The sequence below is a fragment of the Sceloporus occidentalis genome, unplaced genomic scaffold (genome assembly GCF_023333645.1).
Source record: "Sceloporus occidentalis isolate IW3139 unplaced genomic scaffold, rSceOcc1.0.p SCAF_7, whole genome shotgun sequence".
Classification (NCBI taxonomy): Eukaryota; Metazoa; Chordata; class Lepidosauria; order Squamata; family Phrynosomatidae; genus Sceloporus; species Sceloporus occidentalis.
Window position 1 is genome coordinate 36,447,265 of NW_028316987.1, and position 22,315 is coordinate 36,469,579.

General features: G+C 40.9%; 1 protein-coding gene across 4 annotated transcripts in view; it reads left to right on the forward strand.

Annotated features, from left to right (window-relative positions):
• The first annotated feature begins 1,045 nt into the window (after nucleotides 1-1,045).
• Nucleotides 1,046-22,315, forward strand: part of MATCAP2 (microtubule associated tyrosine carboxypeptidase 2) — a 28,368-nt gene continuing 7,098 nt past the window's right edge. The window contains exons 1-4 of one of the 4 annotated variants that reach the window (XM_089532595.1): nucleotides 1,046-1,331; nucleotides 6,207-6,266; nucleotides 16,236-16,936; nucleotides 22,039-22,182. In XM_089532595.1, the coding sequence (XP_089388721.1) occupies nucleotides 6,218-6,266; nucleotides 16,236-16,936; nucleotides 22,039-22,182 (894 nt within the window). In that variant the 5' untranslated portion in view covers nucleotides 1,046-1,331; nucleotides 6,207-6,217. Of the gene's footprint in view, nucleotides 1,332-6,206; nucleotides 6,267-7,933; nucleotides 8,210-16,235; nucleotides 16,937-22,038; nucleotides 22,183-22,315 lie in introns of those variants that run through there. The other 3 variants (XM_089532596.1, XM_089532597.1, XM_089532598.1) reach the window with 3 other exon arrangements.

A 22,315-nucleotide genomic window follows, 5' to 3' on the forward strand; every position in this document is an offset into this window, starting at 1 on the left:
ATGTGTGTGCTGTGAGCAATGATGGCTCTACAGCATTGCCTTGAAGTTTGAGAAAAGCTATCTTCTGCACACAGTCTAGGTTTACCTAAAAGCCTAAGGAGCTGTTTAGGTATGGACAGAGCTCTTAAGGCCATTTACACAGACTCCCTCCTTTTTCCTCCTCTTTGTGTGTTGTATGCAGTTACTATGAGAATTATTTTTTATTTAAAAACCCTGCATGTATTTCTGTACACATCTTAATGGATCAGACTATGCTTACAAACATTTTACACTTCTACAGGTTTAAAAATCGTCCTTTTGTCAAATGTAGTTTTTATTTATGTAGAAAGTATCACAAACCTGGAAAAACAAACATTTCCAAGAGCAACTTGCATTAAATAGCCTGAGAATTTATATAGGCAAAACTTTTTCCACTCTTTAAAGTTGCCCCAATTAGCTGTATCCTAAAATAAGGGGAAGGTTTTAAAGGACTTAATAGGATGCGGCACTGAAATTATTTTCTTTTGCCATTTCTTCCAAACTTTGGATAAATTCTTTAGGAAGAGATTTCCAAGTATTGGCCACTTGATGAATTCCAAAGGAAGGGAAAGATTTCAAAGACTCATCCTTTGGCACACCATCGCTGGAGCGGGCCCTTGATATCCCCTGAGATTTGGTTCCAGGATCCCCCATGGATATCAAAATCCATGGATGTTCAATTCCTATTAAATACAATGGTGGCTCTTATATAAAATGGCAAAATCAAGGTTTGCCTTTTTAGAATTTATATACTTTCAGAATATTTTCAAGCCATGCTTGAATCCATGGATAAAGAATCTGTGAGTATGGAGGGCCACCTGTATAAGTGCAAAACACAATCAGTGTTTCTAGTGATTTTGATTTACTAAAGCCTGCTTTCAAAATACACTACAGTTACTGGTTGACCCAAGGAAAGATAGCAGGATGAAATTCCACTGTGACATCATAGAAGCTTCAACACAATGTTCTAGAAAAGCAGGTAAAGAGAGTGGCAGTTAAGTATATAGTCAAAAGCTGGTCAATCAGAACCAGTTTAGGAGGGTGGTGGAAGAATAACTTCCAGTATGAGGACTTTAAGCCTTCCCCAAAGACCTAATCTTTTGGTTTAATGTTTCAGTAAATGCAGTACAAACAGGAAGGACGTCTTAAAGTAGAGCAACATTATTCCTTTTTCAACATAAAACTTTTCAACAACATTCTCAATCATATGCCTTGGGATGTATCCCTGCACTGCTGGAATTCATGTATTCCAGAGAATACTGCAACTACCAGAGACACTTTTTAATTTGGTGACATAATATTATTGTGCTCAGGTAAGTCATTTTTACTTTTAGGTGTTGATAAAAGGGAGTCCCCCAGCTCATTCATTTGGCAAAAGGTAGTGAGTGCAGGATGGGGAGGGAGGACCACATTGTGTTGTGGGTTGCCACTTAAAAGAGCAATCTAATTTTTTAACTTATAGGTATACCTCCATTAATAAAACAGATGTGTTCCTGGCCATTTTAAAACACCAAACTTTCTGCTAGAGGCAGAAATAATGTGAAAAGAATAGACACAGGTTTCTACGCCTTTAAAAAAAATAACAGTCCGGCAAACCTTTTATTCAAAACGAATAATATGCACATATGAAATGAAACAACCAGGCCAGTAAGCTTTGCATAAGTAGATAATAACAACAGCCAGCCTCCTAGAGACAACTTGAAGGCTACTTCCAGAGATGACACTTTTCTTACAGATTCAGTTTTGGTGAGCAAATTTATATACAAATCTGTTGTTGTTGTTAACATACTGAGAGTAGCTGATGAGACAGGCTTATCTACTCTTCTTTTCTCCCTGCTTTGCTGTTCACCTATGAATAGCGATAGATTCTAGAAGTAGCTGCTGTTTGTCCTGGCTGGTGTAAGAAAACAGGCACAGCTACTGTAGGATGCATTAGAGAAAAATCCTGCTCTTTCAGCTTAAGGCTTGTTTACTGCATTGTTTACTGCAGACACCCTGCAGTACCCTGTTGTAATTTGACACCAAGTCATATTTTTTTCCAACCCTCTTTTATCATCTTTCACTGTCCTTCTAATGCCAATGGTGCTAAAAAAATGTTCCAGCTAGAAAGAAGAATAGGGGTCTGGATGGTCATAAAAGGCCTTTGCGAAAAGGAGCTTCTCTACCAGAGGCTTTGTTAACTGTATTTTAAAGAATTTGAATAAGATGTGCTCTTAAATCTTGAAGTGGTTGAGTGTTAAAACATATATACATATACAGCTGGGCTTTGTTATCAGCTGGGGTTTGCTTCCAGGACTCCTGTCAATACCAAAATCCATGGATGTACAAGTCCCATTAAATACAGTGGCATAATAAAACTGTGTCCCTTGCATAAAATGGCAAAGTCAAAGTTTGCTTTTGGAAATATATATATATATATATATATATGAATATTTTCAAGCCGTGGGTGCTTGAATCCATGGATAAAGAATCTGTGGATACGGAGCACCGACTGTATTAAAATCTACAACCATACCAGATATATAATATAGGTAAAACAAAACATATACCATATTTTCCGGCATATAAGACGACCGGGTATATAAGATGACCCCCAACTTTGTCAACAAAAAATATAGTTTAGGATATACTCACCGTATAAGACTACCCATCTTCCTGAGAAGCCAGCAGTTGGCTGAGGGCGCGCATGCAAGCTTCAAGAGGCCTCCGGAGGCCCCTTAGAAGCCAGTGCGGGGCTGCCAGCTTCACAGGCCTCCGGAGGCCTGAGAAGCTGGCAGCTGGGTCAAAAAGTCATTTTATATGCTGGAAAATATGGTAGCAAAGTACGTGGAAACAAAGATGTGCTAATGGTGAGAATGAACTTGCCAAAGAGCTGTGTTTATAGACCGTGGAGAAGTTACTTGTGTTGACTACAGCTTCCAGGGTTCCTCAGCCAGTGTGGCTACTATCTCAGTGGAGCTGTTGCCCTTCATACTGACAGGGCAACAGGCTTGAAAGGCTCATTGATTCCACTCACCAACAAATACCAAATACCAGATTTCAGTCTCTCCAACAAAACTTGAAAATGTTACCGGTACTTTAAACATATTGGCTGTGGGGATTCTGGGAATAGTAGATGGAAAGCTAACATTTCCAAGCTCTCGTTTTTAATAGCCATAAGCTGCATAATGCTGCTAGGGCTTTAATAGCAGAAGGGAAGGCATTCCATAGGAGGGGCATCACCAGTTCCATTTTGCCACCAGGATGTATTTGCAATGTGCAATTAGAATAGTTTACCATTTCAACTGCTATGGATCCATCTTATGGAATCCTGGGATTTCTAGTTTGATAATTCTCTGCTGGACCACTCTGGTCCACTCCCCTAAACTAGAGGTATCAGTACTTCACCAAAGTAGTATTCCATAAGATTTCAAGCCATTTAGGGCTTTAAATGTTTCGATGAAAGAGGTATGAAACTGCTATAATTGTGCAGTACAGATATAGCTAGCATTCCTTTAGTTACAGCACAATCAGCAAGTGTTTTTCTCTGTAAATCTCAATAGTCTAATTTAGGCTGCATCCACATGCAGAAATAATCCAGTTTGACCACTTTAACTGCCATGGCTCACTGCTATGCAATTCTGGCAATTGTAGTTTTGTGAGGCATTTAGCCTTCTCTGTCAGAGAGCTCTGGTGCCACAACAGTAAATTTCAGTATAACATTCCTTCATTCTTGCCATTATAACGGTACTAAAAATCTACAGTTGAATTAACAAAGGGAGCAATTCACATGTTTCTCTGTATAAGGCATAACACAAAGTAACATTTCCTTATAGGGTTTGTGTAACGGATTCTAACTGCCAAACAGAAGTGATGAAGCTATGTTCAGACAGCTATGTTCAAATTGAAACACCCACCAGGAATGCACATGAGCCAAACACATGTTGGATCTTGCCCAATAAATGAAAAACAACAACAATTGGGAAATGGTTTCATTATAAAATATTTTATATATTTTTAGAAACACTTGTCAAAATGTAGCTGAGCTGTTTTAATTACAATAAAAGCATACAGCCATGAACAGTTTCCATTTCTGTTCATTTTTGGCTATCTCAAAACACTGAGAATGCAAAACACTGTTCCGAACTCCATGTCAGACTACTTGAAATGTAAAATTGTTAAAATTAGAGTAATCATCACACAAGATCACCATGACAACTGAATAATTTTTACTGCACTGTAATAAAATTAACTGCTTAGCAGAGGAAAAGCAAATGAAATAATTGTGAATCTAGGAAGACTCATTAACTTTTCCTAGCCATAGTAATCCACACACTGGTAACCTCCAGACTAGACTACTGTAATGTGCTTTATGTAGGGCTGCCCTTGAAGAAGACTTGGAAGGTGCAACCAGTGCAAAATGCAGTAGCTCGATTGCTGACTCGTATATCATATAGACAGTATGTATTGTCAGTCCTAAAAGAATTGCACTGGCTGCCAATATGTTTCTGAGCTGAATTCAAAGGGCATCTGATATGACATTTAAAGCCCTAAATGGCTTGGAACGTCAATACCTGAGGAAGAGCTTCTCTCCATATGTACCTGCCCAAGGTGAAAGATCTGCTGGGTGTCGGGGCATCTTTGTATCCCACCAGTGAGATTAATACAGTGTCAGGACATGAGACAAGGCATCCTCAGCCACGGCACCCCAGCTGTGAAATGCTCTCCCCCTGGATGCCTGACTGTCGCCAACACTCTCATCATTTAAGCACCAAGTTAAAATTTGGTGGTTCACCAAAGCCTTTGATCCTCATTAATGCAACCCCGACTGTTATTTATAATTTTAAAAACTTTTAATTTTAAAAAAATCGGAGCTGTACAACTGACAAGTAATGCCAAATCCAGTGCAAAGATCCTTGAAAGGGTGAAGCCAAATACATCCTCTTTGTTTTATAACGTATGCCTTCATGAGAGCCAATGCAGTATAGTTGTTCAAATGCTGGACTGGGAGTTGCAGTATTCAGCTTCAAGTCCTCAGTGAGGCATGTGGATCATTGGTTAACCTTTGATCAATCCCTTTCTCTCACAATGATCAAGGTTGCTGTGAGAGGGATGAGATTAAGTAGGGAGGAGCAAAATGAACATTACCTTAACAATGGAGATAAAAATAGGATATAACTGGTTGCATCCACACCACAGAAACAATTCGGTTTAGCATCACTTTAACTGCTATGGCTCTGGGCTATGAAATTTTGGGAACTGTAGTTCATTGTAACAGAGCCTAGTGCCCTAACAAACTACTATTCCCAGAATTCCATAGCCTTGAGCCACGACAGTTAAAGCAGTGTCAAGCCAGATTATTTCTGCAGTGTGGATGCAACCACTAACAAACCAAGCATGAACTCAGGGTATGCACAGGAGTCCAGATTTTAGAAAAGAAACATGTAGAGTTGCTAAAGGTCTTCCTTTCCTACAGAAGAACATCCCCTACAATATGCCTCCCCCCCCCGCACCTTTTCTGTTCAGCTCAACCTAGGTTTGGTTTCAACAAACTGCACCCTCAAGTAGCTGCCAGATTTTATAATCAAATAAACTATCTGATAGATTTTTACCTTGTAAATTATTACCTCCTACAGTCAATAGTGCATTCCACTATAACTACCTCTGCACAAATGTGCTTTTACTGAGACAGCTGTTTACAGCCCTAAGGACTGATGCCTGATACAGTAGTTGCAATATAATTATAGTATCTACATTTACAAATGTCTAGCCGGTGCGGTTATAACTATAGTTGCTATAATTACAAATTGTTATAACAACTATATAACTAGTTGTTATAGAATCATAGAATCATAGACTCATAGAGTTGGAAGAGACCACAAGGGCCATCTAGTCCAACCCCCTGCCATGCAGGAAATCACAATCAAAGCATCTGAGTTATAACTCAGTCTATGTTGGACTGAGATTAGGAGAGCAAGATTCAAGTGTTTACTAAACTGTAAAACTAATTGATCCTTGAACCAGTTATAATTTCTTAACCTTCACAGGGTTGTTGTGAGGAAAAGGGGTGGGGTGAGGAAATCATGTTCATCTCCTAAAGGAAAGGTAAGACTATGTGACTAATAATTGTAATGAACATTTGCTGATATTAACACTTGGCAAATGTCAAAATACGACCTGATAACATTTGGTCTTCTCATTCTCTTCAGGTGTTTTATCCATGCCTGGGAGGTTTCCAAAGTACAAGGCTGCTTCTAGAAAGAAAAAAGGTACAGTATTTATGTTAGACTGATGACAAAGCATTTGTGAAGAAAAATTGAGCTCTGATGCATATTGTCTAACTGCTCTGCTTTGCCAAGGACAGCCCCAATTAATCTTTTATCGTCCAACTTTTTAAAACTGTTTTTAAAATGTCCCAGTTTCTGTCTCATCCTCCCTCTTTGTCTTCAGCTTATTTCAGTTGCTGCAAACTGATTTCAGCATGCAAGAAGTTTGAATTTAACTCAACAGAGGGAATGAGACATAATCTTGTAGGATCAGGCAAAAGCATATAGCTACAGCTTCTCCTAGATAGTATGCTCTTCCTCATTAATATCTTTCCCCATCTTGACTATATTCTGATGTTGCTTGGCCACACATGTCCCAGTTTTAACTTATGAAATGTTGGAAGGTATGTTAATGCTCGTATAATTGATTAAGTAAATCTGTATATCATTTCTGAGGGTGTATCTACACTGTAGAAGCAGTTTGACACCACTTTAATGGCCATGATTCTATCCAACAGAATCCTGGGATTTGTAGTTTGGTAAGGTATTCAACTTTGTCTGTCAGAGAGCTCTGGTCCTTCACCAAACTACAAATCCAAGGCTTCTCTAGGATAGTCATGGCAAGTAAAGTGGTGCCAAACTGCTTTAATTCCGCAGCGTCTACACACCTCCAGTTTACATAAATGGTTTCTGCTAGTAAAAGGTAATAAAAGGGACTATGGCTACATCTACACAGTTTGGCACCTGCTTTAACCGCCATTGCTCATTGCTGTGAAATTGTGGAGTTTCTAGTTTTGTGGCATGACAAAATTGACGGCTGACTGTTGAGGCACCGACAGCCCAGAGTGGCCAGGTGTCCTCCTTTCCCAGGACATGTCCTACATTTCAACCTTTCTGTCCAGCCGCTGGAGGAACTCCAAAATACCTTCCATTTGGAGCAGGACTAAGAAGCATGAACCTATGGCTACATCCACACTGGAGAAATAACCCTGTTTGGCACCGCTTTAACTGCCCCGGCTCATGGCTATGAAATTCTGGGAGTTGGAGTTTGTTGTGGGGCCCAGAGCCTTGAGCCAGAAAGAGTTAAAGCGGTGCCAAACTGGGTTATTTCGCCTCTGAGTGTTTTTTGCTTTCGTTGTGGCCTACATTTTTCTTGAATGCCCTACATCTGCGACAGTCAGGCCTTCTTCCAACCAGATGGTCCTAACCTCAGGAGGATCAAATGGACTGCAAAATGATGGCCATTCATGCAAAATGGAGTCGGAGGTGGCCAAATACAAGTTAAAAACATATAAAATGCTAAATATAAACATAAATATCAATGCAATCTTTATTAGTCCTGCTAAGGAAGGAGGGCATTTTGACATTCTTCTTGCACAGAAGGCTGCCCTGGAAAAGGAAGACATGCCTTTCTTCCTTCCAGCTGCAGCAAGTGCACACTTTCTGCATCTGCTCACTCTCCCCCTGTGGCCACCTGTTTTCATCCTTTGGGACTCCAAGTCCCAGCATGCCCTTCGGAGGGCGCCCGCGCGCGGGGCACCCTGGGAAGCGTAGTCCCTGAAGCACTCTCTAGTGCGCAGCCGCAGACGCTTTCCTGTTCCTCACTGAGGGCAGGACCTTGGTAGGTGGAGAGTGGGGGGGGGGCGGTTGCCTTGGCAACGGAGAGGCCTGCTCTGTGGATGCTGCTATAAGTCTGGGATGCAGAGGAGGAGGGAGTCAGTTGGGCTGGAGGAGGCCCTTTCCTTTTGGCTGTAGCTGCCTTAGCTTCTTCTTCTCTGGCTTCTGTGTCCTGCACCCACTAAACACAAGACTGCCATCCCCTCCATTCCCTTCCATTGCTTATTCTGGGACTGAAGAGTGGGAAAGGTGAGGGAGAGGCAGACAATTCACACACAAACACACACACACACTTTCACAAATGATGCTTGAATCTATTTGTGTCACTGGTGAGTATGGCTCTTCTTGTCTTGTTTCTTTCCCATGCAGGGCTTTGGTTGCATCCACATTGGAGCAATAATCCAGTTTGAAAGCGGTTTAAGTGCCCTAGGCTTGAGCCACTTAAACCGCATTCAACTCGGGTTATTTCTTATTTTATTGTTCTTTAATTGGTTGTATGTACAGCGCTGTGTCAGTTTACAGCATGGTAGAAATAAAGCTTTATTATTATTATTATTATTATTATTATTATTAACCTTTATTTAATAATAATAATAAAACTGCCTTGGAGTCAGCCTCAACTCATGGAGACCGAAAGGCATGAGGAAGGAGACTGAAGCCTACAAAAGCTCATGCTGCTAATTTCTTTCCTTCAGTCAAAGGTGCCACAAGATCTCTCTACATGGAAGACCCTGTGAGTGAGACTCATCCAAGCCCTGCTGTCCTCAATGGTTCTGCTCAGATCTTGCAAGCTCAAGGCCTTGGCTTCATTGACTGAGGTCCAAAACACACTGCTGAAATAATTCAGTTTGAGACCGCTTTAACTGCCCTGACTCAGTGCTAGGAAATCCTGGGACTTGTAGTTTATTCTGGCACCAGAGCTCTCTGGCAGGGCAGTTAAAGCGGTCTCAAACTGGATTATTCCTGTGGTGTGTTTTGGGCCAGTCTATCAGATATCTCTTCCTACTATCCTTCACTTTTCCTCCTAGCATTATTGTCTTTTTGAGTGAATCTTTTTGAGTGTATCTAAAATGTGACAGAATTCAAAGCTATGGCCGTGTTAGTCTGTAGAATCAGTACGCAGAGAGATCTTGTAGCACCCTTGAGGCTCACTGAAAGAAAGAAATTGGAAGTATGAGCTTTCATAGACGTCAGTCTACTTCCTCAGATGCTAAAGTGTGATGGTTTCAGTTTTGTCATCTTGTCTTCCAGGGAGAGTTTGAGTTTGATCTGTTCTAGGACTCATTTGTTTGTCTTTTTGGCTGTCCACGGCATCCTCAACGCTCGTCTCCAGCACCACATCTCACCCGTTTTCTTTACTGTCCAGCTTTCACATCCGTACATCATATGGTGATGGGGAATCCAATTGCTTGGGCAATCCTAGATTTAGTGTTCAGTTTTATTTCTTTGCACTTTAGGATCTTGTCTAGTTCTTTCATAACTGCCCTTCCATCCTAGTCAGTTTCTGGTTTCTTGATTGCAATCTCAGGTCTGATCAGTGTTTGATCCAAGGTATAGGAAATCTTCAACTATTTCAATATCTTCATCAGCTAGATTGAATGTATGTAAATATTCCATGGTCATTTCCCCCCTTAAAGTTCAACATTAAGCTCGCCTTAACACTTTCCTCTGACTTTCTTTAGTTGTTGCTCAGAGCCTTTATTTGTGTCATCTGCTTATCTTAGATTGTTGATATTTCTTCCTCCAAACTTCACTTCTCCTTTCTCTGAGTCTAAGGCCTGTTATAGACTGCCAAAATAAAGCTGCTTTGGGTCTCTTTGGAGGTATGCTGTTTAAATGATGCATGCATCCTAAGAATCCGGAAGCTGCACCAAAGCTGCACTCCAGTGCTTAGGAATGGAGTGTGGCTTTGGCGCGACCTCCGGACTCTTAGGACCCATGTGTCATTTAAATAGCATACCTCCAAAGAGACCCAAAGCAGCTTTATTTTGGCAGTCTGTAACAGGCCAGTAGCAGGTAAAAAGAATTTCCTTTTCTGCTTGAGGTGTTCTCACTGTAAAAAAAAAAACAAAACACCAATTGGATTTAAAAATGTAACTCATTACTTTGGCAGCTTTATTTTGGCAGTCTGTAACAGGCCTAAGCCTGCTCTGCATATGGTCTTTCCTGCATCAAGTTGAACAAGTAGCATGATAAAATACAGCCTTGGCTTGACCTCTTTGCTGATCTGGAACCATTTTGTTCCTCCGTATTCTGTTCTGACATTAGCTTCTTGTTCTCTGAGAACAGGTTTCACATCCAATCAATCAAGTGGTGTGGCACTCCCATTTCTTTAAGATCACTGCATAGCTTTCCTTACCTATGTAGTCAAAGGCTTTAATCTATAAAGTACATGCTTATTTGGTGTGCTCCATAATCCAACATGTGTTTGCAATATGATCCCTAGTGCCTCTTTGTTTCCTGAATCCATCTTGCACCTCTGGAATTTTACATTCCATAAATGGTAGGAATCTCCATTGCAGGATTTTGAGCATAACTTTTCTTGTGTGGGAGATCAGCGCAATGGTCCTGTAATTACTGTACTGCAATCTTTTGTGTCTTCTTTTTTTGTGAATGGGAGTGTATATACTGATCTTTTCCAATCTCTGGGGCCCTGTTTTGTTTTCCATACTTTTGGCAGATTTTAGATAGAACAAACGTTGATCCTGTCTGTATGGACTGTGGCTGCTTAACTGGAGGTACTGAACAAAAATTTTAAAAGCTGAGGCTAGAACTGATATTATTAGAAGGAAGAGCTCAGTAATATAAAAACTTTGTTGCTGAACCACTTTCACCTTGGCTATTGATGTTTATTAATAGCATACAAATTATAGGACAGAGATGGTGAACCTTTTTGAGGCCGAGTGCCCAAAACTGCAACCCAAAACCCACTTATTTATTGCAAAGTGCCATGTCCCTCTGGCTTTCTAGTAATAAACTCTGGCAAACTCTGTGCTGGGGCAACGGCACATGTCCCCCCGGGAGGGCTCTGAGTGCCACCTCTGGCACGCGTGCCATAGGTTTGCCATCACTGTTATAGGAGATCAGAGAAGAGCAAATAAGAATGCAGAGAGTGCTCAGTGATTACAAAGCACATGCCACAATTCTTTTCTATGTACTGCCAAATTTAAACCATAGTTTCATAGGAACTCTGAGCTACTCATACAGCTGCAATGGCTTACATTGATTTGTGGTATTGTATAAATATAAGCGTCTAATGTTTGTTTTATTTTCTTTGAAAGAACAGAAAATCCATAATCCTTTTCCTAAGTTTTGTTTTCAAAGCTATTTTGATACTGGAATGGTCTAGTTAATAACACATTCTGACCAAATGTCAATATGATCATTTCAAGAATTATGGAACCAATTATTTTTACTTGATGGCTTTGGACTGGTAAAAAGCTGTAAAAAGGAGTAGTGTTGGAAGTAACAGGAATGGCATTTTGAATAAGGCTAATTCGCACCAAATCTTCAAAAGCATAGGAAATATTATGTTATATGTTGATTTGGTAATATTTAATTAAAAACTATTTTTTTCTATATAACAAACATTTGCTCATTCTAAACGGCAAAGCTTGTCCCCTTTAATGAGCAAGTTTCTAATTCTCGTACGTCTGAGGAATTGAGAGAGGTTTTTAAATATTCAGGTTCCAAGGACTTTTAAAATACTATGTATTTGCCTCGTGTCCTCCATCCCTTGCCTCCTCCAGGTAGAACATTGCTATGTATCCCTCATGATAAATTACTTGTCATGACAAAATTTTCTGCCAGAACTTTAAAAATTGTTAAGAAATTCAAATATATAATCCTTATTAAGCCAAATAGGATAAGTATATGCAAATCCAGACAAAGCCAAATAGAGGAAGTGCAAATCAGCATAAATGTCACTGGCCTGTTACAGACAGGCCAAAATAAAGCTGCTTCGAGTCACTTTGGAGGTATGGTATTTCAATGATACATGAGTCCTAAGAGTCTGGAAGCTGCACCAAAGCTGCACTCCAGTCCTTAGGACTGGAGCGTGGCTTTGGTGCGGCTTTTGGACTCTTAGAACGCATGCATCATTGAAATACCATACCTCCAAAGTGACTCGAAGCAGCTTTATTTTGGCCTGTCTGTTACAGGCCACTGTCTAACATAATTTAGTTTGGACATAGAATTTGAGCTTCTTCCATTGTGAAGCTGGGGCTTGCATGGCTGCTTGCAGTCAGAGTACATTCAGGGCCATGGTAAGGGAACACACACACAAGGAAGACAGTTTTCATAGCATTTCTCTTAACAGCTGGCAGCCTGCAAAGAACAGCACTAGAGCATATTGGAGACAAGGAGGGATGAAATGATGGCAGTCTTGGTTGGGAGAGAAATCAAAAGAGGAGTAGTGGTAGAAATAAGGTCTTAAAAGATGGTGAGATACTGCTCAGAAGTTAGTGTCCTCTTTGACTTATATCCTGTTTGTTATCAAAAGGTAAGAGTTTCTTGAAAGATATATCCTGATCCCTTTATCTTTGTCTAGAAGTGAGGCTTTGTGTAAACAACATCTAATTCTTTCTGGGTAATCAGCAAACAAGGAGGTTGTAAATGTTCCTTTTTGAGGCGCCATGGAGTTCTTGCCGTTAAGTCATAAGCTCTTCTGAAAACTAGAAGAGCTCACTAGAAAAAACAATAATGCTAGGAATGGTAGAAGGTAATAGAGAGGAAGACCGCATGCCAGATGGATAGATTCAATCAGGGAGGTAACGTGCCTGAAACTGTAGAACCTAAGTAGAGCAGTGGAGGATAGTGTGCCTTGGAGGTGTCTCATCCACAGAGTTGCCATGAATCAGGGTTGTCAAGGGCAGTTAACAACAACAAGAAGGAAGAGATTGAAGTTATATACATCCATGTTTGCAATGTTTTCAGGAAGTCTCCAAGTAAAAATCCTTGCTTTCTTCTCTCTTCCCACCCCATCCCTACAGTATTATATATCATACTGATCTTCTAATAGACTTTGTTGTGGTAATTTCAACAGGACCCAAAGGCTAGCATTTCTACTTATGAAGTGACTGCAAACTTCCCAAATTGTAATATATGTTAAGTAGCTGAAAGCTCTTGAGAGCCAGTGTGATGTAGTGGTTTCAGTGTTGGACTAGGACACTGGGAGACCAAGGTTCAAATCTCTGCTCAGCCCTGAAAACCCACTGGGTGACTTTGGGGAAGTCACACACTCTCAACCTCAGATGAAGGCAAGGACAAACCCATTTTGAACAAATTCTGCCATGAAAACACTGTGATATATTTGTTTTAGGATTGTCATAAGTCAGACATGACTGAAGGCACACAACAACAACGGGAAACTTCCAGATTTATTAAATTAGCAACCTTCATTGTCGGTTGCATGAATATTTTCTCCTGGTTTTATACATTCTCTAACTTGAATCAGTTGGAAAAACACAATTAACCACATGGTTGTCTGCAAATGTATTAGACTATAACTACTGTCACTCTTTGCATGAGGTAGAGCATTTCTTCTTGTTGCCATGGCCAGAGATCCAGCTTTCTCTCTTACATCTACTTCTTAAGAAAGCAAAGTGCTCTTAGACAACCTTCACAGGTAGAGAGAGAGAGAATCTATTTTCTTTTTTAAAAAACAAACATTTTAAATCCCCAGGAACTGAGCCATCACAAAGTTAAGAGTTTTGCAACATCTCCCAGAAATCACCACACTGTAGGGACTTTGTCCATGTTGGCTGGGGGAATCTTTGGAACTATAGGTAACTTCCCCATGTTCTGGCTAAAAGATGTTTTTTAGCTGTTATATATGTTTACCTTTATGCTGAGTCGGAACAGTGTTTATGATCTATTTTAGAGCTTTGATACAGCATTATTTTGTCTACTTCTTGTAGATAGTTAGGCTGGAATCCTGTTGGCGCATTGCATAAAGTGGTTACCCTTTTTCTGAAGAGGTGATCAACTCATTTCTCCAATGTCTACCTTCCATCATGGTTGTAGCATACACAGCCTTTTGGTTCCTGCTGCCCTAACAGTTACATTAACTACACATTTTCCCCACTAGTGTCTACTCTGAACCTACTCCAATTTGTCTATATCCTTCTTAAAATGAGGCACCCAGAACTGAACACAATAGTCCAGATGAGGCTTGACCAGCACAGAATACAATGGGACTATTACTTCCCTTTACTTGGAAACTATGGCCTGTTACAGACTGCCAAAATAAAGCTGCTTCGGGTCTCTTTAGAGGTATGCTGTTTAAATGATGCATGCATCCTAAGAATCCGGAAGCTGCACCAAAGCTGCACTCCAGTGCTTAGGAATGGAGTGTGGCTTTGGTGCGACCTCTGGACTCTTAGGACCCATGCATCATTTAAATAGCATGCCTCCAAAGAGACCCAAAGCAGCTTTATTTTGGCAGTCTGTAACAGGCCATAGCTTCTGTTAATGCAGGCTAAAATAGCATTCACTTTCTCTGCTTCAACATCACACTGCCGGCTTATGCTCAGCTTTCCTAGGGTACTGGCATGTTCTCACTGGAGATCAAGGAGGATGACATCTTTTCTCTTTTTCTGGCTATATCTCCTTAAGCATCAGTTACCGGAGCATTTTGTGCCCTGTAATGTGCCTTAGGGGAACACTGGCATGGGAAAGGTTGGTTGTGCTGGGAGAGAAGTCACTGAATAGTGAAATATCTTCTACATATATTGAATACCTCATTGTACATCAATCTCTAAAGCACATACACAGGTGAAATTGAGTGGGTATGCCTGGGTTCTAGCCAAAGTTTTTGGGATGCCAACAGTTTTTAAAAAGTTTTTTAAATAATCACAGTTTTTCAGCTAGTTTGTTCGCTTGAGGGCTGTACAAAGGAGACATTATTACATTTCTTAAAGTATAAATTTGTTTTTTAAATAGGAAAAGTTAAAAATGATTCTCCTTCCTCCCCAATAAAAAGCTCTTTGCCACAATCAGCCAGGTCTATTGGCAAGAGGAGAGCAGAGAGGGTGCCAGCCTAGCATCCCATGGAAGGAAATTTCACAGGTTGGGAATAGTGCCTGAGAAGGCTGTCGTCTGTGTCCTCACCAAACAGGCCTGTGGTGGTGGCAAGACAAGAGAAATCCCTCCTTTGAGGCTCTTAAGACTCTGGTATGTTTGTGTAGGGAAATACAATCTCTCAGATAGTATGGACTGATGTACAGTGGCTTGGAAGGATCAGGAAGGGTCATTTGCCAGTTCAGTCCTGAAATGAATCTTATATTGGAGTGGTTGGGATAGGAAATTATTCTCTCTTCCCGTTAATCTGCCTTGAGAAGAGATATTCATCATTCTTTCTGTGCTGGGTCCCTTCGTTAAAAATCTGCAAATAACCTGATGAACTGAGTGGTATTGGGAGAGTATTGTATTTTTATCCCATTATTCTTTTAAAAACCTTTTAACTGATTTAAGTTAATGCTGTTTTTAATAGGATTTACTTATTTTTAAACAGTTCTTGATTGATCGATTGATTGATTGATTGATTGATTGAAACAGTTCTTTACTTGGAGATAGTATTTTTTAAAAAATCTGTTGTGAACTGCCTTGGGTCTCAAACTGGGAGAAAGGCATCATACTTGTGAGTTAAATGCCATGAAATTACCTTCAGTGTCAGGTTATACTATACACAAGAGAGCTCCAAGATGCCCTGTTTTCAGCAGCCAAGCTAATTTTTTTCAGAGTCCAGGCTGTGGCTTCCTTGATTGATCATGCTATAATGTCTATCTGTAATCTATCCTTTTTTCCTACTGGCTTTGACTTTGCTGAACATTACTGTCATGTTGATAATGAGTTATGCCATCACCTGATATGTCCCAATTAAAATAGCCTCAGGTTAGTCATTTTGGTTTCTAGGAAGAGTTCAGGCTTGATTTGTTTTAGGACCCATTTATTTGTCATTTTAGCAGTTCACTGTATCTGCAAGACTCTTTTCCAGCACCGTAGTTTAAATTGATTGATTTTTTTCCCCTTTCAGCCTTCTTCACTGTCCAGCTTCCACAACCCCACATAGAAATCGGAAATACTATAGCATGGACAATTCTGACTTTCATATTCAGTTATATATCTTTATACTTGGGGATACTACCTAGTTCCTTCACAGCTGCTCTTTCAAGTCCTAGACATCTTCTGAATTCTTGACTGTAGTCTCTACATTGATTAATGAGAAAGGTGTAGGAGATATTTTAACTATTTTGATGTCTTCTACTTATATCAATGGCAGGGTATGTTGAAACAAAAGGCAGGGAATGTACAAATAAAATATTTACTAATTTTATTATTATTTCTTTCATACAGAAAAACTCCACTGGCCACAGCGAGAGCTCTCCAAAAAAACAGTCTTGAGTCCTGAAGAGCACCAGATAATCCTTAAAAATGAGAACAACAGCGTTCAGCACCTATCCCGGCCTGGAATTCTTAGGGACACATTCACCACAGGGACTAGTAGCTATAATGTCCTCCTGCAGAGCAAAGAGGAGAAAAGGCACCTTTTCCAAAAGCATTCATCAGTATACCACAAGAGACTGCGGAAGTCCACAAAACCTAGTAATGACTCCCGGAGCAATGAGCGTTACAAGATTAAGGCCCCAGTGCCTTTATTCAAAAATGGATGGTGTTGCCTCAATAAACAGCCTTCTCTTTTTTTTACAAGCCCAGTACCTAGCAGTGTCAAGTTAACACGCAGCATATCTGTGGCAGGGAGCAGCATAAGATTGCAGGCTCCATCCAAAACCAAGGCAAAAAGGCATTCCTGCACCAGCCTCACAAAGCCAAAGCAGCTACAGAGATCCAAAAGTTGTTTAAAAGAAGGAGACGCGACTGGACGAAAATTCTGTATCCTCACTGCCATCAAGCCTTCCAATGTGGAGAGAGAGAAGATGAAGTTCTTCAACTCAGATTTTACCTACAATCCCCAATTTGAATATGCAAGTTCTGGACTGTCAAATGTGTTAGCAAAGCACAGTCACGCTTCCAACAGATTTCTCAAGCAGGTAAAGGTAATTTTGCCATGTATACTACCTAGGCAGCTCTTGCCATTCCTTCCAGTACCATCTTCCTTCTTGAGTTTTAGTCTCTTGTCTTTGATCCTGCCCCCTTTTAAACTTAGTCTAATATCCCCAACCCCAAATTAGTACTTACCATCTAACTGATGGCTGTTTGCCCTGCATATAGGTACTTTGCATTCAGCCATGTACCTAAGATGATCTCTGGTGATGTAGTTTTCCACCTACTATTTCTCATCACACCTAGGATTCTGTCCATTTCTAGGACTGCTCACTCCCTGATCAAAAGCATCTCAGGAGAGAGGGAGGAAATGAAATGACACCTATTAGGACCTAGCACTGGCAATGCTGGAAGACAAGGGCTGCACAATTTTGCTTCTGTCTGCTGGCAGGAAGAATGAAGAAGCTTCAATAAGCTTGGGAAGGTTATGCCCTGTTGATCCAAAGAGCCAAAAAAGGGAGTAGGTGTGGCTCTTTCTTCCAGTGATAGTCCTACTTTCTTTGGACTATAACTTCCAGAATCCCCCAGCTGGCTGTGGGATCCTGAGAACTGTAGTCCAAAAAGTAATTTTACCAAGCTCTGTTTTCCTCTAGTCCCTGTTTGGAGAATGCACACGCAAAGTATTTGGCCTGTATCAACCTCATGCAAGTGTTTTCCCCCTTCTAGATGGGAAAGGGGAACCGTGTTTGAAAATGCAGCCTTTGGGTTAGATCAGTAGTTCTCAAACTGTGGGGTGGGACCCCCAAGGGGGTGTGAGAGTTGCTCAAGGGGGGCATGAGACTTGGCATTCAGTGTTCTCCTGGATACACATCCCTCCTCTTTCCTTCTGGAAATATAGTTCTGTCAGGCTTCTTTGGATAAGTAGTTTTTAATGGCTTAAATAAACATTTTAGTTTAGAGGACAGAAAGAGAAATAAAATTTCAGATCAGGATTTTGTTTTAAAATAGTGAAATTATAGTACATTGTGCAACTTACAATGTTATAGTAGTCTACATAATATAAAAAATATAATATTGATGATGCAAGGGAATTAGAGAAAGAAACAATATATTTTCTTGCTTGCCCTGCAGTCACAGTGAGTGCATTAACATGCATTGATTTGTGGCTGTTGCCTAATTAACTTTGGAGGCTTCTACGTAATGCGTTTTGTTCATTTAGGCTGTGAGCTGGGCTTCTATGCCCTTGACTGTGATTGTGGCAAAGATGAGAAGAAAGCAAACTTGGCTATGTTATGATCAATTACTGTTTAGCTAACAATATATTTCAGAGTGCAAGGTGTGTGTTCCTGTGATTTCTGTGCCACTGCTGTCTTAGGTTGGGTCCACATTTAGACACATGTCCATGGGCTAGGGGAAGCATACTTGCTCTGAGAATAGATTGTTGTGTGATCCCTCTTGAATGGTATAGGCCAGGGTGCTGAGAGAGAAAGGAAGGCCCTCAAAATTAGTAAGAAGTGCCTTCTGTAGTTGGAGCTGTACTCTTGGATCCCTGCTTTTGAGGGATCACACCCCTTTTTCTCTTGCATTAAAGTATTCTCGATTTAGCAGCTTCCCTTGTAGCATTTTGACATGGGGGAGAGGGGCTGGAAGGGCTGCTGTGATGAAGAAGGGAGAGGAAGGCATGTTCACTTTTATCAATCCAGATGTGTGCACTTACATGTGGATCTGAATCTTTGTGCACTGTTTCTGGCATATTCTAACCTATGAAACAGATGGCCCAGTAAAGCTGGCTTTTAGTCATGCTATGCCCCTGAATTACACGGAAGCTGTGCTGGCATTTAAACACCAGCCAACTTCTGACTGACTTGAAGGCATAGCAATCAGATGCCACTCACCACAGAGCTGGCAAAAAGCTGGCTCTAGAGGCAAAGGGGCAGTTTTTTTCTGCCCCAAATACGAGTGGACATTTTTTGCTCCTATTTGGGACAGAAGCTGGCTGGATGGGGGTTGCGGCGTGCAGTTGCCGCGGCCCAAATCCCGTTCTCTCAGGGGCAGCGTCACGCCACCCCTTTGGGGCTTTCTGTTTCATCCCCTTAGTTAGAATTAGATGTGATGAGAGTTACAACTTTCAAACAACAGATCTGTTCCTGCTCTGCTCACTTCAGTAGAAAGATAGGAATGATTAAGATGGCAGCCTCCAAGCAAGAACTTTGTTTTCACATTAGTGGGCTTCCTCATTCCCTTCAGTGGAAAGAACAGCTCCGCATACGCAGCTCTCCACTGAGGTGGATGGCAAGGTTTTTCCTAATGGAGAACCTCAAAGGGGGCATTCCCACTTAGCTTAAAACGCGATTTATATTGCAACGAATCAGATTCGGCTTTTTTTTTTAGTCTGATTCAAATCTTGTACATTGTTCCCATTTACATAGGTGGTGAAAAATGTTCCGGTTTAATTTACCCTGCTTCAGGTGTGGCCACACTACCATCTCTTCAGCTAACAGGGACCACACCTTATTCCTGCTGCCCCTTCTGCTGCATGGCACAGTAGCAAAAAAGAAAAGGAAAAGAAAAAAAAGGCCACCCTTCACTTTCAAGCCTTTTTCCAAGCAGAATCTTGCTAATTGGAGTGCTATTCAGTTTGATAGCAAAGTGCATGTTCTCTGGGTGTCTTTTCTTAAAGGTCAGCTGTGGCAAATCTAGGAGTGGGGAACTCAGAAAGTGGGGTAGAGTGTGTTCCTCATAGGACACATATAACTCAGTTGTGTTCTGGGTAGACATTTGGCCTCCTGTGCTCCACAGAGATAGTGTAGGTAGGATCTTGACCATGGACCACTTTGGAGCAGCAAACTTTAAAAGACCTCATTGCATAATTGGAAGGTCTACCTTTGCATCAGCAATTAAGATTTTATTAGAAGTCAGTGGAAATTATTCTTCTAATGCCAGTGACTTTGGGGGGGAAAGCCCCCAGCTATTGCTTTTTCTCATGCTTTCCTCTTGCCCTTTGTTCTTCTTTAAAAGAGAGAGAGAGAGACATGCAGTGACGAAAAGGATTATGCCAGGAGATAAAATATTAAAGGGAACAGGCTGTTTAAATGAACCAGTTGATTGTTCAGACGAAACCAGATCTGTGTAATAAATAATGCCTGCCTGTCAAAGTTCTGGGGCTTTGCTATGGAAACTGGACCTCTGTCATTCTGAATTATTTAGAAAACTCATTGCATAGTAAAAATCCATCAGTGATACCTTTATTGGCCAACCGAAATGCACAATATACCATGGGCTTCTTCATCAGGCAAGATGTTACAGACCAAACAGGAGAACAAGAAAAAGCAATACTGTAGGAGATATTAGTCAGATGCCTACATGTTGTCTCTGTCCTTAGTAAAGATGTAATGCTGGGGAGGATATCTTTTGCATGCAGGTTCCTCCTCCTTCTGCCCACGTGGCAATAGGGAGATTTTCTAAATCCAGGAAATTTAAAATCCATTTGCATCTCAACAGGGACCCCTCTTTTGCAATGCAATATGTCTCCAATCCACTGAGGTCACAGGCCTCTTTGTAGGTAGAGAACAAGGGATTCCTGAAGAAGTCTCCATGTTTTTGCATGCATTTTTATCCCCCTTCACAGTAGAAAACACATTTTCTTGCAAATTTCTAGATTGTAGGCACCCATGTCAAAGTTTGCAAATTTGCCCTGCTTTACAAACTATTTGATGATACCCTCAGTTTGAAGAGCTTTTGAATCCCAAGTCTAGTTTCAACATTCAAAAAAACGGTTTAAAGCTAAATAAAAAAGGAGATACGAGTGTAGCAGTGGCACTGAAATTACCCATCAGCAATTAAGACTGAGAAGTCACACAGGTCACATATGTGCAGTCCTTCCCACTATACTGTGATCTTTGTTGTAACTATTCAGGCAATTATTGCTAAATGGCCATTAACACATATCAATGACCATATGCATATTTTCTCTAGCCCTTTATTTTGGTGGTGCACTTCCTTTTCTTGACAGTGCTATCAAGTCCGAGGAAAGCTCACGAACTGAAAGCAAAATAGCAGTACTGTACCTCTCCAAACCTAGACTTTGGTGTGTGAGTGTATGACATTCTGATGGGTGCATGGAGTTTTCCTCCCAGCAAAAGCAGCCCTGTTCTCCTCAATGGGAGGAGACAATTTCCTGACTTCATCCCTTTGCAAGGAGGGGAGATATCTGTATCTTCAAAGTGAGTTGGACAAGCAATGTGTACAGGAGCTTCACAGGCAAACTGTACTGCACTGGTGGTTCTACTTTGGGAAAATATATATATTTTAGGATGATAGGAGAATGTTCTTTTTTATGTATTGGGAAAATATTTTTTAAACTACTTAAGGTGTTTATATTAAGGCAGTTTTCATATCTGCCTTGGCCTCTTAGAAACATCTGACACAGAGTGCAAATGGACTCTTACCATTGGAACTCAACACCTTGCTCTCTTTATCACCAACGTGATAGCTTGTGGGTTGGGCCTAGGGCGAATGGTCAGAGGGTGGTAATGCCGCTACTAGCTCAACAACAGGCTAGAGGCACAACACACCAGTAAGATTCCACCTCACTCTATAAAGCTGCTGATTCTGGCTTAGCTCCTGAAGCCTGCCCATTTTCACTTACCTGCTCACTATACTGCCTGCTTTCTCGACTACTTTTCTGAATATTAGCTTGATTATCAGTTTTTATCCCTGACTACTAGCCCTTCTACCAGAAGATCACACTCATTTGACCCCTGTCCTGAAGACATAGTTTAATGTACAAATTCTGTTGCAAATCATATAAAATGTATCAGGAATGACTAATGCAAGTTCCATTGTAACCCAAGGGCATTTTTTCCAGTCTCCCCCCCTCCCCTACAATTTTTTAAAACACAGAAAATACAGTTTGCTCTCCAAATTTAGTGGTACATTTGGCTACTGAATTTCAGTAGTGGAGTGGAGGGTGCAGCTCATGATAAATCTTGGAAAGCAAAACTGGCCCCCAAAGTTGCCCATCTCAACACTATATGGTCCAGATTATTGTACTTCATTGGCAGAAGACAGAAGCAAACACAGTCACCATGACCTCCAGTTAGAAGCGGCAGGCTGTTTAACTTCTACATCTACTATACTCTTATCTCTTCTATAGGCCATCAAAATTATGGAACTGACTTTGCAAAAGTATGGAAGCTATGAAAATTTTGAGCAAGCCACTGGAGGCAGCCTGCTGCCCAGAAGTCGTATCTGGAATCACGTCAGAAAATATATGGCAAAAGAAGGCTGCCTTGGCGAGGTTGGACTTTTTACATCTTTCCCATCTATGCCTCCATCACATCCTTCTGTAGTGTAGTACTGATGGTGGTTGCTAATAGGAATAGGCTGCTGCTGTCCAATAAAGGTTGTAGCCATGTGATGGAATGACACAT